This window comes from Lampris incognitus, chromosome 11 (assembly GCF_029633865.1).
Source record: "Lampris incognitus isolate fLamInc1 chromosome 11, fLamInc1.hap2, whole genome shotgun sequence".
NCBI lineage: Eukaryota > Metazoa > Chordata > Actinopteri > Lampriformes > Lampridae > Lampris > Lampris incognitus.
Window position 1 is genome coordinate 43,109,817 of NC_079221.1, and position 19,353 is coordinate 43,129,169.

General features: G+C 44.0%; 1 protein-coding gene across 1 annotated transcript in view; it reads right to left on the bottom strand.

Annotated features, from left to right (window-relative positions):
* The window catches only part of lrp1bb (low density lipoprotein receptor-related protein 1Bb), a 303,986-nt gene that overhangs the window by 94,378 nt on the left and 190,255 nt on the right, over nt 1–19,353 (bottom strand). Inside the window, exons 36-41 of the mRNA XM_056288933.1 lie at nt 16,549–16,683; nt 15,901–16,030; nt 12,346–12,472; nt 12,030–12,181; nt 11,505–11,629; nt 10,880–11,251 (exon numbers count right to left, since the gene is read on the bottom strand). Of these exons, the coding sequence (XP_056144908.1) occupies nt 10,880–11,251; nt 11,505–11,629; nt 12,030–12,181; nt 12,346–12,472; nt 15,901–16,030; nt 16,549–16,683 (1,041 nt within the window). The remainder of the gene's footprint in view (nt 1–10,879; nt 11,252–11,504; nt 11,630–12,029; nt 12,182–12,345; nt 12,473–15,900; nt 16,031–16,548; nt 16,684–19,353) is intronic.

The following is a 19,353-nucleotide window of genomic DNA, read 5'->3' on the forward strand; positions in this document are numbered from 1 at the left end:
ACATCCCTGATATTTATCAAGAGCTAGTTGGCATTTTTTCCCCCCCAAATACCCATTTTAAAACGTTTTGTATAAAACCAAAGTCTTGCAACATGAAGGCCTCAGACCTTCTTTATCATAGTTAAGAACTCAATGATGCTCCAGAGCCAGCACATCTGGATCAGCCCTGTCTTTGACAAATGAATGGAGCTTTTTACAAAAAAAAATATATAATGAGGTTGATAGACGGTTTTTACTGCAATTATACATATTCAACCTTGTTGTGAGTCTGAGACCTTGTGCAGCCCTACTAGTGAATGAAAGTTCATGGCAATTCACAAGAGACATCAAAAAACAATAACAACAATCCCATATATACACTACCGTTCAAAAGTTTGGGATCACATTGAAATGTCCATATTTTTGAAGGAAAAGCAATGTACTGTTCAATGAAGATAACTTTAAACTAGTCTTAACTTTAAAGAAATACACTCTATACATTGCTAATGTGGTAAATGACTATTCTAGCTGCAAATGTCTGGTTTTTGGTGCAATATCTACATAGGTGTATAGAGGCCTATTTCAAGCAACTATCACTCCAGTGTTCTAATGGTACAATGTGTTTGCTCATTGGCTCAGAAGGCTAATTGATGATTAGAAAACCCTTGTGCAATCATGTTCACACATCTGAAAACAGTTTAGCTCGTTACAGAAGCTACAAAACTGACCTTCCTTTGAGCAGATTGAGTTTCTGGAGCATCACATTTGTGGGGTCAATTAAACGCTCAAAATGGCCAGAAAAAGAGAACTTTCATCTGAAACTCGACAGTCTATTCTTGTTCTTAGAAATGAAGGCTATTCCATGCGAGAAATTGCTAAGAAATTGAAGATGTCCTACACCGGTGTGTACTACTCCCTTCAGAGGACAGCACAAACAGGCTCTAACCAGAGTAGAAAAAGAAGTGGGAGGCCGCGTTGCACAACTGAGCAAGAAGATAAGTACATTAGAGTCTCTAGTTTGAGAAACAGACGCCTCACAGGTCCCCAACTGGCATCTTCATTAAATAGTACCCGCAAAACACCAGTGTCAACATCTACAGTGAAGAAGCGGCTGTGGGATTCTGGGCTTCCGGGCAGAGTGGCAAAGAAAAAGCCATATCTGAGACTGACCAATAAAAGAAAAAGATTAAGATGGGCAAAAGAACACAGACATTGGACAGAGGAAGACTGGAAAAAAGTGTTGTGGACGGATGAATCCAAGTTTGAGGTGTTTGGATCACAAAGAAGAACGTTTGTGAGACGCAGAACAAATGAAAAGATGCTGGAAGAATGCCTGACGCCATCTGTTAAGCATGGTGGAGGTAATGTGATGGTCTGGGGTTGCTTTGGTGCTGGTAAAGTGGGAGATTTGTACAGGGTAAAAGGGATTCTGAATAAGGAAGGCTATCACTCCATTTTGCAACGCCATGCCATACCCAGTGGACAGCGCTTGATTGGAGCCAATTTCATCCTACAACAGGACAATGACCCTAAACACACCTCCAAATTGTGCAAGAACTATTTAGAGCAGAAGCAGGCAGCTGGTATTCTATCGGTAATGGAGTGGCCAGCGCAGTCACCAGATCTGAACCCCATTGAGCTGTTGTGGGAGCAGCTTGACCGTATGGTACGCAAGAAGTGCCCATCCAACCAATCCAACTTGTGGGAGCTGCTTCTGGAAGCGTGGGGTGCAATTTCTCCAGATTACCTCAACAAATTAACAGCTAGAATGCCAAAGGTCTGCAATGCTGTAATTGCTGCAAATGGAGGATTCTTTGACGAAAGCAAAGTTTGATGTAAAAAAAATCTTATTTCAAATACAAATCATTATTTCTAACCTTGTCAATGTCTTGACTCTATTTTCTATTCATTTCACAACATATGGTGGTGAATAAGTGTGACTTTTCATGGAAAACACAAAATTGTTTGGGTGATCCCAAACTTTTGAACGGTAGTGTATATATATAAAATCTTTGTAATAATGTAGCTCTCAGTTAAAGGGCTTTGGTTTAGTCTAAAAAGAGAATCTGTCAGAAAATTGTCAAAGATTTTGGCTGTTATCAGATAGTCTGCACTCTATCCTAAACCTTTAAAGGGGAATTCACTGATTCTCAACCTTATCTCTGTCCATCTGCCACAGGGACAGCACATGAAGAACACCTGCAGTTGTTCCCAATTGTTTCTTCATCTCTGGGGCAGCAGTGAAACCTGAGTTTGTTTTTTTCTCCAGCTTTCAAGTGGCGTATCTTGATGTCATTTGGCAGCCAGAAAAGCTACGGCCCAGCAGGGTTTCTGATACTCTAATCTACTCTAAATACTCTGCTCAAAAACACATCCTCTTTCTCTTGCAGAGGATTTTATGAACGAGGGCACAGAGGCTTACATGCAATGCATTCTGGTATGTGTAGAATCGGTGGGGAAGACTTGGTGAGCAGAAGAACACCAATTTCTCTGAACATAGTACACAGCGAGGTCCTTATTGCTTCAATCCACGTTACTCATCAGTACCGATTACACATACAAAAAACATGGGTGACATAGAGCACCTCATTACTTTTTTTCCCACAATATTCCATGATAATGTGTATTGTACTACCAAATAACATTTAAACATCGCTCAAAACGAAATGATTTATGTAAAAAAATAAAAATAGAAAATGGAATATTAGCTTTAGTTTCAAACTAGGGGAGCCAGGACTGGCTCTGATGGCCCACTCGACACATGCTGAAACTGCAGCACATGTACTGAGCTCACACTGGTTCATTTCCCACCCTCATTTTTTAGCCAAGGGAACTGTTGTTTCTAGGATGACGGAAATCTTTTTTGTCGAGTCTTTACTTTATATCCCAGCACCATGATCAAATGTTAGAGGTGCTGCTACAGCAGTGGCAGCCACTGACTGAGTAGTGACCCCAGCTTATCAGACACTCATATCGTCAAGCCTTGCTTTAGGGCAAGGGAAGTAGTCTAAGTCTCAGCTGCAAAAGCCTTGGACCTGGAATCTGGCAAAACTACTGCCAGACTTGGCAGCTGTTTGCTTGTCCTCAGTGGGGATCTATACCTTTATTTAGGCAGAGGACTAGACCAGGTCACAGCACCAGGTACGTTTAGCTACCAGCTGGCTCTGGTGGCTATCTGAGATGAGAACCTTGCAATCATCCAAGCTACATGAACAGTACAACCACGCTCCCACACAGCCAGCTCCTCAGACAAAGAGGTGCAAGGGGACTGGTTATCACCTCTTCCCTAAACTAAGGAACTAAGGGCCACAGAAACTAGCCCTGAAGCCTTGGGGTCAGCTGTCTGACGCTTCTCCCAGCAGCATCTCACCCACTCGGATAGCCACACTACAGACCCTTGGGTGATGGCCACACACTTTCCTGAATGTACAATCCTTAGTTACACTACTGGACCATAGCGGTCAGTGAGATTTAGATTACCACAATTAAAAATCACACAAAACACTAAACCAAGAGTCATCCACCCTGCTGGAGGAGTAGGTCCTAATCATTTCACCTTTTAACTCCAAAAAAGAGTGGGTTTTGCACAATAATAGATTCAAGAGGGCTTAAGTATTTTCTGTAGATATTGGCCTCCCACACAAATAGAATAACAAATGTGCTCCAAGTCATTAGATGGCAGGATTGAGTCACAGCCATTGATTTTACGTATATTTCCATGTCCCAGTGGTATCTCATCATAGACAGTAATAGTGCTTTTCATTTGAGGGGAAAGCCTAACAGTTCAAGGTGGTCCTGTTCACACTCCTCCTAGCCTCACAGGACAGTAATGCATGTCAGAGGCATGCAAGTCCTCCCTTATCTAGTCAACTGGCTGATCTGTGCTCCAACCCAGGGGTGTACAGACCAGAACAAAATGGCTCTTTTGACTCGTGTGACCCAAATGGGTCTTACTGTCCATTATATCACGAGTTCACTCTCAATCAGCCAAAGGGTGGTGTTCAATTAGGTGACTCTGGACTGCCAACAAATGTTTGCCTCCTCCGCTCCACGGCATGTACAGGCTGTGCTAGAGCTCGTCCTCCATCCTCCCTGCATCTAGCATGCGAACACAGAAAGGTGCATGAAGTCACTGAGGACCTGAATGATTCAACTTTCTGTGACAAATAGTAAGATGTTTAAAAAATATTGTGATCTGGTTTCTTTAAGGAGTCCAGCAGCAAGAACCTATGCAGGCTCTTTGAGTTCACTAATGGGACCTGCCTTAGGTGCCAGAAGCTCTCTGTCTTCCTCTATTTCAGCCCCTGGAGCAGCGTGGGCTTTAATGGCTGCAAAGGCTGCTTTTGTCTTGCCAGATAGTGCGACTGAGCACCATGCCTGTCTGTATTTTAAGAGTGTGTCCACCGAAACTCAGATGACACAGGAGTGGCACTTTGGCCTTAGTCGTTGTTTTCTCCCAAAGAGATTGGCTGCAATCCATGTTAAACAGGTCACTGAGCTTGCATCTTGTGTCCCCACATACCTACAGGGTGGAGAGGACATTTCAAGAACAGTACTCCACCAATCAGAATTAGAATCAGAAAGACTTTTATTGCCATGTGCATTATATGCACATTACATAGTAAAAGTTACATCCTTCCCAAGCAGACTTCCCAAATGGATAGCTGGGCTAAGTTATAGCACATAGACCCAAGGAATTGCCTGTGCCCCTTCAAGGGAAACAATCATGATTTTTAACATTATCTCTCTATACATGTTGTAGGTATAACACTCCATTAGCAGCAATAATACTGAGCAGTCTTGTGTGCATGTGTGTGTCTGAAATACAGATGAAATTGTGCAGAGAACAGTCCACCAGTGACATCACTGATTGATAATCCCTGAATTGCCACGTTTGTATCGAATTTGGTGGCATTAGCTACAACAGCTATATGGAGTGTTGTTATTCACATTATCTCATACGACGTAGCCTATTTTGATGTAACACAACAAAGGCAGTGGTAAAACAAGGAAGCAAGTACAGTTTTCACATTCATGGATTGTTCGCCAGTGAGATTTTAATTCTAAGGGATTTTTTTTTTCATATTTTCATGGATTTCAGTGGAGCGTGTGTGTGTGCGGATCTGTGTGTGCATACTGGGAACTGTTGGAATTTATAATGCTTTTCCGTTGGAATTCTGAAATTTAGAATGCTTTTCCGTTGGAATTCTGAAATTTAGAATGCTTTTCCGTTGGAATTTTAGAATGTAATGGCAAGACATGTGATGGGAGTGGGAGTGTCTTGTAAGGCAGGCTGCAGCTGGACCCTGTCACTACCTGATCTGTACCGGAAACCCGTTTTGTTCTCAACTCAACCTCAGCCTAACCCTTAAAGTACCCTATCAAACATTTTTTTAAAGTTTAAAAATTAATACATTGTTTAACATGGTTTTCCTGCATAAAAATGTGTTAACTCTCAGATGTACGTAAGTCGCTTTAGATAAAAGCGTCTGCTAAATGAAATTGTAAAGACAGAGTGAGGGAGGGTGGGAGCCGCGCTACATCACCCTTGGTCACAGGTGACTTTGTTGAGATACATACAGGGCTGGGTAGTAACGGATTACATGTAAACGAGATTACATTATCAGATTACTATAATCAACCCAGATTACATTTGAAAAATGTGTAATTAGATTATAGTTACATTGTTAAGGATTACTTGATTACATGTTTGATTACATCTTCAAAAATATGGAATTTTAAAAGTATGAAGCTTTTTTTTCGTGATAACCAATGCTCTTTCAACTCATGAAAAGCCTGTCTGACATACGGGTGTCTTAGGCAAATGGTGACAGGCAAAGCAGTTCTTTTCAGTGTACTCAATCATTAGAATCAGTTCATTAAAAATATGCGTTCAAAAGACTTGTTTAATGAATTGTTCAAGGTTTGACCGGAGCTCTGCCTGCGTAGGGTCCTACTCACTGAACTGAAACACGGCCTAACATCCAGTTCAGCTCGCTAATTAGTGAACTGAGAACGGCCGTTCGTGAAGAGCTGGACAAAGATACTGTTTGCAAATGGAAAGCTGCTCTAACAAAGTCCTACCCTATTATATATAGCACGTTTATTTTCGCGACACCTAATTATTCAAATACTTGGTACTACTTCCTACTCAGAGACTTCAGGACATGAGAGGGAGGGGGAGGGGAGGGAAGGGGCTTGAGCGACTCATCGACTGTCTATCACCTGTAGTTTGTGTCATTATTGTTTTTGTAAGGCTAATTTGATTTGACCAACTGTAAATGAACCCATCCATCCATCCATTATCCAAGCCGCTTATCTCAATAGGGGTTGTGGGATGCTGGCACCTATCCCAGCAGTCACTGGCCAGCAGGCGGGGAGGCATCCTGGATAGGCTGCCAGTCCATCACAGGGCCCGCACATTCACACCTAGGGACAATTTAGTACGGCCGATTCACCTGACCTACATGTCTTTGGACTGTGGGAGGAAACCAGAGCACCCGGAGGAAACCCACGCGGACACAAGGGGAACATGCAAACTCCACACAGAGGACGACCTGGGACGACCCCCAAGGTTAGAACCCAGGACCTTCTTGTTGTGAGGCGACGGCGCTAACCACTGCACCGCCCACTGTAAATGATGAATACGCAAAATGCATTTTATTTGCATTTTACAAATGCATTTTATCTTCAAGTCTCTAATAGCTCTGCCACACACACCTGGGAATAAAATGATTAATTTGTTTTAATGGTGACCATGTTGTCGGTTCCAGAGATATGATCTGAATCTGGTATTTTAAAAAAGCTATAAACTATACACTGGAACACTTAAAGTTTTATCTGAGTCAGCTGATTGCTAATTAATAGTTTAAAATAAAAGGTGTCGGACAGCTTGGAGTTTCCCAGAAATCATTACTGAGATCCGGGAGTAATTAATGGAGGACGTAGGGTTTAATGACGAAAATATGGATGATTAACATCCTCACCCTTCTCCGATGACAGGGCATGGACAGGACTTTGAAGGAGTGGAGGAAGGGTGATTCTTGCCTTATATCTCCAGGTTAGATGTTACAGAAGGGTGAGAACAGTTAAAGGTGCCCGATGGAGTTTTCCTTCTAAACAACTTGGTTTTGTTCACATTCAAGGTCTGCCACCATAAACACACCGTACGTGTTCTTGATGCCTAACAAACATGTTGAATACATTTCTGAAAACCACCTGCAAAGCCCTTTGTTTTTTTTTTTTGAATATTCTGGAAGCTGTGTTGTTTATCGATCAGCCTGCAATCTTCTTCTCTTTTTATTGGTGGATATGGTGCATTATCACCGCCTGGCAAACCGCATCCAACTGAAACAAATGTAAAACATCACCCAGTTCCTTTCAGCCCGCCGTGCTGCTGCAAACTTTTCTCCCAAGCCGCAGTTTTCCACAGCCTCACCAGTGTTCAAGAGTTATTTCTTTGTCCTTTTGTTTTCTCTGTTCTATATTAGTCAGGCTTACGTTTTTTTCTGCTTTTGTTGCAGTTGCTTTGCTTCCTCCGGTCAACCTTTACCCTTCGACTCAAACTTCATTTCAAGATGATAAATATACAATAAATGATGCAATAATACAAAAATAACAGTGTATACAAAAATCAATTGAATAAATAATAACAAGCCAGAGAGGCAAAAAAAAAAGAAAAAGAAAAGACACATATCCAATAAAGCTGGCAAATCACACATGTTTTAAGAGTGTTTTTGCTGTTACGTCAGCGAATGTTGAAATCTTTTGCTTGGGAGCAACAAACAGCCCAGGAATGCCTGGCTTCTTATTTGCAACTTTGGACTTAAAGGGAAAATTCACTGATTTCCAACCTCATCTCTGTCTATCTATGACAGGGATAGCGCATGAAAAACACCTGCAAAAGCCACCCATCCATCCATTATCTAAACCGCTTATCCTGCTCTCAGGGTCGCGGGGATGCTGGAGCCTATCCCAGCAGTCACTGGGCGGCAGGCGGGCAAACACCCTAGACAGGCCGCCGGGCCATCACAGGGCTGACACACACAGACACACACACACACACACACACACACACACAAGGACAATTTAGTATGGCCGATTCACCTGACCTACACATCTTTGGACTGTGGGACAAAACCAGAGCACCTGGAGGAAACCCACGCAGACACGGGGAGAACATACAAACTCCACACAAAGGACGACCCGGGACGACCCCCAAGGTTGGACTACCCCTGGGCTCGAACCCAGGACCTTCTTGCTGTGAGGCGACCGCGCTAACCACTGCGCCACCGTGCCGCCCCCTGCAAAAACCGATTTTTTTTTCCAGCCACCAAGTGACGTATTGCGACGTCAGTTGGTGGCAGGTGTTGTGTCGTAGTATGCACCCCTGCCGTGAAATGCACCCCGTTATCTAGCCTCATGAAATGCCATGTGAAATACTTTCAACTTTGCTCAAAAAAAAAATCAATTTCATTGTCTAATAATAGCTAGGTATATGGCCACAGAATATGGTGTCATGGAATAACTATTGGTTTGTGTTGGGTCATTATCCGTTGTGAATTACGATATGTCACTCGGTTTGAAAAGTGAAGCAATTTGCCTTAATATCGCAACCAAACGAAGGAGGAAACTGTTTCACATGTTAATTCGTTGTGAAGAGAATAGAAGAGAAAAATAACTGACAAACCAATACCTTTTTTTCCCTAGGTGAAAACAAAATAGTAACTTTGAAAAATGATCCCAGTAAAAGTTTTTCCCCCACCTGTTTAACAGATGGGGGGGGGGGGCTTAGAAAGACTATCCTGGCAAAACCTTTTTCCGCTTGTTCTGACGTCATAAACACAGGGCAGAAAACGATTTAGATCAGACTTAGAAAATGGATCACCAGATTTATTTTTTTTTTGGGATTTTTTTACTTTCCTCTCAGGGTTTCCCTACAGTTCTGATCATCAAATCCTAATAAAACATCCTCTGAACATGCCTTTTTCTTCGTTGTGGCTTGACAAACATGTAATATGTCGCCGCCCTGCTGGTCTGTGCTGGAAGAACTCTTGATCAAAAAAAAATACAGGAAGCCGTTTTTCATAGTGAACGCGCTAATTTGCGCGATGACGTACGCCATTGTCTGCGCGTCATAAAATCGCGCCGGCAACTGAGGAAACGCATGTATTGTTGTGGGTACGTCTTCGTTCAAGCAGCGCTCGGACATCGCTCAGTCTGCGTTGCGTTTGTATGGTTTGAAAGAGAGACTGAAGTACAAAATATAAAAAAGCGCCGTTAACGACCGTCTCTCTGGCTTCCATGCGCCTGTTTACTTCCCTGTTCTCCGGCGCGTTCGTGACGTCACGAACGTCATGACGTCAAAGATGACGCTACAGAAAAAAAAGAAGAAGAGACAAACGCGTCTGCTGGTCTGGCAGTCAGACCCGGGTCTGCTCGGCAATGTGAGAGGAGTCAATATTGCCTATTTTTTGCGGGTTTACCCGCGTTTAAAAAACTCGCTTATACACGCCAATTTTGGTGTAAAATGGGTATTAGCATGCTATAGTGCCACAAAATATCCACTGGATACCTTAAATAGTTATAATTTGATTACTACTACTACTATTACTACTACAGGTTGGTGGGGGGGGGGGGGGTAAAAAAATAAGCATCCCTCAGGTTTTTAAAATCAGCACTCAAGCTAACTTTCTTGGGCATGTTGCAAGTGTAAATGTTTCAAGGGATGTGACTTGCATAAAAAAATCCCACAGATGTATTTAAAATGTACTGTCAGGTATTCCTAGAGGATACAGGAAGAGTTCTGGGTTGCAGCCGTGACAAAGCCTACTCTCTCTTTGTTTAACCAACAGGGAGAATCTGGGGAAGTAGACCATTCAGATCCCCCCCCCAGGGGTCTCCCAGGGTGAGGAGAGTGTGGGGGGACGGTGAGGAGAGATTGGTGGGGGATGAGGAGAGGGTGGTGGGGGGTTGGAGTGTGTGAGCTCTGCTCTCCGTGCGGACTTCAGAGGATGACAGTGGATGCTAGCAGAGCCGAGCAGAGGCTTTTGCTGTTCAAATGACCCCACTCATGCTTATCAAGGCAGGATTGACTGAGCTTAAGCAAAGGCACAGAGAGGGAGGGACTGCTCCCACAGCGGCGTCTGTGCCACTCAGCTAGCCAAACACGTTCAAAAAGAGGACTTATATCACAATCTGTACATAGAGGAAGACGTTTAAAAATGTCTAAAAGGCACAATTCCTCAGATTAAAAAAAAAAGTATATATATTGTTTTTTGTGGGGTTTTTTTTTTTTACCATCTTCTGAGTTCTATATTTGAATCTGGAGGCTGGTCTTGAGAACAAATGCTGTTGGCTTAGCTGAACACTTCTTCTGTATCTCTTACATCATGTTTTAGACTGAATGTGGCCAAAATTTTATCCACTGATAGAAAGACGCACAGGTAAAACAAAAAAGCTAAAATGAGTCCACTCAGAGGAAAAAAAAATCCTTACGCACCTTTTAGACAGTTTAAACCTGATGCAAGAATCCGGCTGTGAATCACAATTTCAAAATTACATGTGTATAACTGTACTATATGAAAATAATGTGTAAATTTCATTGTCAGTGCAAAAAATACTTTTAACTAAGACTTGCTGAAAGGGTGAAACAGCTCAATGAATAAAAACTATGTTGTGTTGACCCGGCACCTAGCGTATCTCCATCTTTAGCCACAGAACAAATGTCCAGAGCTGGACGACAGCAGAAGGTGGGAGTTGAGAGTGCGTCTGTCTGTGTGTGCGTGTTTGTGTGTTGTCAGAGGAGGGAAGCTTGAGAAAAATGTTTACAAGTAAAATTCATATATTATTAAGAGTCACACAAAAAGTGTTAATGTACAGAAATTTGAAATTTACTCACTTTCTGCTATAATTGATCTTCCCGTCCAGTCGTCATTAATAATCTGGATATTTCCAAAATGGACATCGCTGAAAAAGATGCGGTTGGTACCTGCCGTCTTCTGACTATAATCAAAGGCTAGGGCGATGATGTTCTTGAAAAAAATTGGATTTTCAAAGGGCTGGATGGGTGAGTTGAGGTCACTCTCATCTAAAAGGTGGATGCTTTTAAGTATAGTCCTCTCGGAATAGAGGAGATAACCCTCGTAGCGCTCACAGGCAAACCCGTCCTCGGCCAAGAAGCCATGAGCACAGGCACAGGTCCTACGGCCGCTGCCCAGGTGGAAGCACAGCTGCTGGCACCCACCGTTATTCCTGGCGCACGGGTTTGTGCCTGTGGTGCAAAGTATTCACAAAATATAAAACAAAACCATGCACAAATACCATTTTGCATTCGTTTCCTTTCGCATGAAAACATCTCTACAATATGTAAGATTACATGAACTGCAAAGATGAGAAGAAGTCAAGACGAAGCAGCTCATTTGCACTGTGTGCGCTAAAATCATCCTATGCAATTAGGCTGTATTTGTTGCTGCAACAGTATAGGTAGTGGTGTGAATCAATGACCATTAAGTTGAAACCTCAACCTTTCTCCCGGCCTCTGTTAAAGACTGTCACATCTTTCAGGTTGACCCCCAGGCCGCTTCTCATGGTCACGGCCTCAGTGGCATCGGTCTTGAAACCTCGCCGAATTGAACCATTGGAGTGGGCCCTGGAGCACACCGGGGGGGAGAGGAGGGTTAAAAAGTAATCTAGAGTCAACATCCCAATGTCATGGCGGGTTTGCTTTCCTAATAAATGCCTACACCAACAATTCATTTATGTGGAATTATGAAAAAGCTACTGAGATCTCTGCAAGACTTCCTGAAAGGAAACAAGGGACTGTTTATGCAGACTAAGCGTCTTGACAAAAGCCTCAGGATCTGCCCTGTGTGCTAGAGCTGTGCTCTGCCAGCAGTATTTACATAAATAGATGGGGCCCTTATTATGTAGAAATACTGCTCATAAGATATTCACAGGGGACCTTTGAAGGCAAGGGTTAATGTCAGGTTAGCACTGCAGACGTGTGCAGGCCAGAGCATGTGTGTGCATTTAAGGAAATAATGAATTACCTGTCAGACCAGTAGATGTAAGGCCCAAACACAGCCACAGAGAACAGGTCTACATTGGCCGCTGACAGCACAATCTCCCGACTCTCGCCAGTCTCAAGGTTGATCCTCTCGATCTTGTCTGTGCGAGCGTCACACCAGTATAATGTATTTTCCTGGAAAGCAATTTGAAAATGCACATCACCCATCAAACCTCTTAAGGGTGAGTACATCTCATCCACAAAGAATGAAATGAGTAAGGTATATGCAGACGGGAGAGGAGAATATAAAGAGGGATAAAAGCCGATGAGGGTCTGAGTGTTAGAACAATGGACTGTACCTCGTAGTCTATGGAAATGCCATTGGGCCACGTGATGCCCGAGTTGACCAATGTGACCTGGTCTGAGCCATCTAGGCGTGAGCGACCTATACAGGGGTTCTGGCCCCACTCAGTCCAGAAGAGATACCTAGCGGGTGAAGATAAAGAGCATGTTAGCTGAACATATTGATTGAGCATGTTGAGTGTTTGGAACAGGGGTCGGCAACCTACGGCACCTGTGCCCATGGTGGCACACGAGGCCATTAACATCGGCATGTGGAGCATCCATCCATTATCCAAACCGTTTATCCTGCTGTCGGGGTCGCGGGATGCTGGAGCCTATCCCAGCAGTCATTGGGCGGCAGGCGGGGAGACACCCTGGACAGGCTGCAAGGCCATCACAGGGCCCCCCCCCCCAACAACACACACACACACACACACATTCACACCTAGGGACAATTTAGTACAGCCAATTCACCTGACCTACATGTCTTTGGGAGGAAACCGGAGCACCCGGAGGATACCCACGCAGACACGAGGAGAACATGCAAACCCCACACAGAGGACGACCCAGGACGACCCCCAAGGTTGGACTACCCCGGGGTCCGAACCCAGGACCCTCTTGCTGTGGGGACTTGACATCCAAACGGTTGCCGACCCCTGGTTTAGAATGTACCACATGAACAGATTTGACATTAAGTAACACCTGATTTGAAGCCATAATGAAACAGGTGAGACTGCAGACGTGCAGCTGGACGGTGAGGCGTTCGCACCGCCACTTTTTGCAGTATTAGATGACTGCTCTTTGCTGGGTATTATAGATGGCTGGTGACATCACCAACTATTTCTATGGCCTGGTCTGCTTCACAGTGTTAACAGCACACATTTGCTTGCTTTCCATCAACACCTTCATGTGAGTTTCCTGAGGTGGCTGTGTCACACTATTCTCAGGTGATTAAACTCGGCTCCTGGCCCATCTGCCCACAATAAGCTCCTTACAAACAGTAGTCCTACTGGTAACGGGGAGACTGTTGATCACAGCTGCAGCCAGCAATCACATGGGGCTGGGTGATGTGGCTAAAATAGCAAAGTATTTTTCAAAACTTTGGCTGACATACTGTATAGCTATCGATATTTATAAATTCTATCTGAAATGGCTTAACAGAATGACTTTTTTTGCAATCGAAAGCATAATTTAGACTAAACATCCTTTATTAAAAGCAATCAAATATGCAAACTTGTACGTACGCATATTGTTATAATGCGAACTGGCTAAACGGCGTAAAATATTTACAAACAATGTTTATAAACAATGAAAACAAAAAAATGGGGGCGTCCGGGGTGGCGTGGCGATCTATTCCGTTCAAGTTTGACAGTTCTCAAACTTGAATGTCCAGTTTTTGGAGTGTTTTGTGAGCAAAAAATTAACAACTGGGTAACTTATATCTGGGGTGAATGGTCTTCAAGTGAGACAATCACAGTTTTCCGAATCATCTGTAAAAGTTGTAGCGACAACACCCCAGTAGCAGCTGTAATACTGACCAGTCTTCGGTGTGTCTCAGAAAAGCTGTAATTGTGTCCACCAGTGACTTCTCTGGCAGACAATCTGTGAATGTGAAAACTGTATTTCCTGGTTTGAGGACAGACGGCATCACATTTTCATATTTCCTTATTTGAATAACGCTACAAGACAAGGAGGGATAACGAGACTACTGCAACTGGCCCGGTCTTCAGGAAACTCAACTGGCCACACAAAAACGCATTTAGATTACTGCAATATTCATGACGCTCCCTACTTGCCCTGAATTTCCCTTCGGGGATGAATAAAGGTTATCGTATCTTATCTTACATTTATATACACTACCGTTCAAAAGTTTGGGATCACCCTAACAATTTCGTGTTTTCCATGAAAAGTCACACTTATTCACCACCATATGTTGTGAAATGAATAGAAAATAGAGTCAAGACATTGACAAGGTTAGAAATAATTATTTTTATTTGAAATAAGATTTTTTTTACATTAAACTTTGCTTTCGTCAAAGAATCCTCCATTTGCAGCAATTACAGCATTGCAGACCTTTGGCATTCTAGCTGTTAATTTGTTGAGGTAATCTGGAGAAATTGCACCCCACGCTTCCAGAAGCAGCTCCCACAAGTTGGATTGGTTGGATGGGCACTTCTTTGAGCAGATTGAGTTTCTGGAGCATCACATTTGTGGGGTCAATTAAACGCTCAAAATGGCCAGAAAAAGAGAACTTTCATCTGAAACTCGACAGTCTATTCTTGTTCTTAGAAATGAAGGCTATTCCATGCGAGAAATTGCTAAGAAATTGAAGATTTCCTACACCGGTGTGTACTACTCCCTTCAGAGGACAGCACAAACAGGCTCTAACAGGTACTATTTAATGAAGATGCCAGTTGGGGACCTGTGAGGCGTCTGTTTCTCAAACTAGAGACTCTAATGTACTTATCTTCTTGCTCAGTTGTGCAACGCGGCCTCCCACTTCTTTTTCTACTCTGGTTAGAGCCTGTTTGTGCTGTCCTCTGAAGGGAGTAGTACACACCGGTGTAGGAAATCTTCAATTTCTTAGCAATTTCTCGCATGGAATAGCCTTCATTTCTAAGAACAAGAATAGACTGTCGAGTTTCAGATGAAAGTTCTCTTTTTCTGGCCATTTTGAGCGTTTAATTGACCCCACAAATGTGATGCTCCAGAAACTCAATCTGCTCAAAGAAGTGCCCATCCAACCAATCCAACTTGTGGGAGCTGCTTCTGGAAGCGTGGGGTGCAATTTCTCCAGATTACCTCAACAAATTAACAGCTAGAATGCCAAAGGTCTGCAATGCTGTAATTGCTGCAAATGGAGGATTCTTTGACGAAAGCAAAGTTTGATGTAAAAAAAATCTTATTTCAAATACAAATCATTATTTCTAACCTTGTCAATGTCTTGACTCTATTTTCTATTCATTTCACAACATATGGTGGTGAATAAGTGTGACTTTTCATGGAAAACACAAAATTGTTTGGGTGATCCCAAACTTTTGAACGGTAGTGTATCTAACAAAATCATCGCAAATACATTTTCAATATTCGATATATCCCTTAGCCCTACTCCCATACATGTGATTTAGACAGCTCTTTTAGCCAATCCTCACAGACATACCCCCCCCCCCCCAATTCTCCCCAATTGTATCTGGCCAATTACCCCACTCTTCCGAGCTGTGCCGGTCGCTGCTCCACCCCCTCTGCCGATCCGAGGAGGGCTGCAGACTACCACATGCCTCTTCCGATACATGTGGAGTCGCCAGCCACTTCTTTTCACCTGACAGTGAGGAGTTTCACTAGGGGGATGTAGCGCATGGGAGGATCACGCTATTCCCCCCAGTTCCCCCTCCCCCCCGAACAGGCCCCCCCCACTGACCAGAAGAGGCGTTAGTACAGTGACCAGGACATGTACCCACATGCAGCTTCTCACCCACAGACAGGGCCAATTGGGTCTGTAGGGACGACAGACCGAGCCGGAGGTAACGCGGGGATTCGAACTGGCGATCGCCGTGTTGGTAGGCAAGACATACCCTTTTTGAGGATGGAGAGCAATGGCCCTGGGTTGGTCGAGTCCCTCAGATATGACCACCGAGCGGTATGCACCACTGAGACGAGAAATTTCAATCAGGTTGAATCCATGATCCGTCCAATAAAGGTTCCCTGTGTTGAAGAAAGCCTTCGTCAGTGAGTCAACAGCCCCACGGTGCTCATGCTGTGCAACAAACATTAGCATGACACGTCAAAATAAATAAACTAATAAATAAATGACAAGTTATTAAGTATTATTATTGTGAATTATGGAGTTGGAAGTTGTCCTATAAATGGAAAGACATTTTTTTTTCAAGAGCGTAAGTTACGACGGCGACTAGGACAGGAGATATATGATCAGACGTACCACTGAAAAATGTGCTCAACACAGATGAACTACAGTCAGATCAATTTAATGGAGACATTTACTGCGGCTTTAATTAGTCCTATGACAATTTCTCTCATGCTCGTGATTTTTATCCGTCATTAAAACAAAAACAAACATGGGGGGCGCAATTATTTTCATTAGAGCCGTGATCGGAATTAGTATGCAAGCCTAGGGAAAATAACAATCCACCAATTATTCTTTTGGACGACTGTGAGAGATGACCGTCAGTAGACTCCCGTGCCCAGTGAGTTGCCATACTGACCAGCGATCCAGTCGACGGCGATGCCTTCCACCCGGCTGATGCCAGTGGTAATGATGTCTTCCCTCCACGTCTGGTCACGCTTGGCTCGGGAGATTCTGTTCAGGCCCATGTCAGTCCAGTACACTGTGTCGTTCCCTGTGAAAGACATCACGCAGCTCTTGGTGAGAGCAAAACGGAATGATGAATGGAGGCTGCAGAAAATGTACTTATGTTCTTAAAAAGACAGCTCATGAAATTGTATTTTACCGCAGCACGGCCCATTTCATTAGATGGGAGTGGGGGGGCACTATAATGTACGTAAAAACCTGCTCAGGACTGGCATGTGGCTCCTCAACAGGAAAGGTAATTGTTGACCAAATTTTATTGAAGAAATCTATTGGGTTTATGCAAATCCCAGCATCTGTAAAACTTTTAACAAGCTCATTCTGAATTCACAGCCCTGTTTCAGAAGCACATGAATTAGTGATTGGTTTCTCGTCCGGCCTTCAAAAAAAAAAAAAAAAATCCCCGGGCCTGCCTGTCAGTGGGGCTTGTACAGGCTGTTAAGAGGTTAGCTGAAGTCATATGTTTATTTGCACTGTCCTGTTTACGCTGCCTTCACACTCCTGTTAACACACAGCTCACATGTGACAGGATCCAGCTGGAGGGCTTTCCTCTTGCCATGCTCCACTGGCTTGCCTTCTACAATCACATGCAAATCATATGCGTGAGCCATCAGCTGCTCCGAGCTGAGCTCAGTGGTGTATTAGCAAGTTCACCTGCAATGAGTAATAAAGGGGGAAGGTAATCGCTCCCTCGTTCTGTTGCTAGGCGGAGTCTTAATTCTAGCTTGGCCATGGATTGTTTCCTCCTTTTGAAAAGCCACGATCAGATGTTGAGATTGCTGTTGAACTTTGGGGTTATCCCAAAATTCCAGGCACTCCAATGAATCTCGGATAACAGAGCGGCTTGCTGTGATTAGTTTGTGTAATGAAGGTCCCTATTTTGCGCTTGTTCATCCAAACCCCCCGAAACAGAAAATTGCTCAGCAGAGTCTTATGTCTTTTACCATCACAACTTGTGTTTGATTTTAAATATCGGGACGCATTTGTGAAATTGTTTCCTTGTGCAATGTGTGTGGACTCTATGTATGTTTCTACGTGTGTGTGTGTGTGTGGGTGGTTTTTCCCAACTAGGGGTTGGGGGGGGGGGAATCGATTCACGTAAGAATCACGATTCTTATCTTCTACGATTCTGAATAGATTCACAAACTCCAAAACACGGGGAGAACGTGCAAAACTCCACACAGAGGACGACTCGGGACGACCTCCAAGGTTGGACTAACCCTGGGCTCGAACCCAGGACCTTCTTGCTGTGAGGTGACCGCGCTAACAACTGTGCCGCCCGTAGGACCCGAAAGATGGTGAACCATGCCTGGGCAGGGCGAAGCCAGAGGAAACTCTGGCGGAGGCCCGCAGCGGCCCTGACGTGCCAATCGGTCGTCCGACCTGCGACCTGGGTATAGGGGCGATAGATTAATCGAACCGTCTAGTAGCTGGTTCCCTCAGAAGTTTCCCTCAAGATAGTTGGCACTCTGAAACCGCAGTTTTTTTTGAATTCCAAGCATCAATTTTTAAAAAGGGTTTTTTTTCCCCAGTCTTAAGTAGCCCCCTCGCTGCTGGCAATGTTGACTTGCCACGTGCCTGTCCCGCTTCCGGAAAACACGAGGGTGGGCAGGCGGTACCGCTGCTAATGTCAGCTCAAATTCAGCCAAGTCCCATCATCGGGGAAGGCAAGCGTCTGGGCGCGTTTTGGATTTTACAGTCTCCCGGGGGAAGAAGGAGCTTGACATGACTCATTCAATAAGCAAGATTTGCAAAATGAAAAAAAGAAATATTTCTGATTTTCTCCCAATTTAGTGGCCGATCGCTCCCTATTCTAATCCAAACACCCACCCTCCTACTTGCAGGCGTTCGCCAACTGCATCTCTCCGGCCGGCAGTCTCAAAGGAGTCGCCTCGCCACTTCCGTGACAAGGCGACTCCAGGCCGAACCACTGCTTTTTCCCCCACACACAGAGATGCATTCATGTGACGAACATAAGCCGACTCCACCCCCCTCCTGAAGACAGCGCTGCCAATTATTGCTGCTTCATCGAGTCCGGCCATAGTCAGATCTGACGAGACCGAGGCGCGAACCCAGGTCCGCCGTGGGCAACTGCATCGACACAAAGCCGATGCTTAGACCGCTACACCACCGCGGACCCATCACGCCGGTTTTTTACTGAGAAACATCAGGGTTGCCTTTGTGTGTTCACATTATTGCAATCAATTGATCTAACTTTTTCAAACATAAAAACTACATAAACACACTTTAGTCTGCTTCCCCGCCATAATTTGCCACACCGCCTTTCTTAGTGCACAGCGGACTGGAGTAGATCCTGAAATTAACACCCCTATGTATCAAATTTAGATTCGGTTTTGAATCGAATAGTGACCCCATGAATTGAAATCGAATCGAATCGTGAGATTCCGGAAGATTCCCACCCCACTATTCCCAACGTAGTTTCTACTATCATGATCCACCATTGACAAACTACACTATATACAGAGGAACTAACACAACCAGCTTATACTTTACTCACAACTTTTGCCAGTATAATAAATCCATCATATATGTCATAAAAACCATACAGAAAGAACCACGGATATAATATATGGCAGCACAAGCTTAATGTATCACAATGCACGTCGCCTTGATTTGACACAACATCTTGGGGAACGTTCTGTGGAAGGACCGCTTGTGAGGAAATGTTTGCATGACGCTC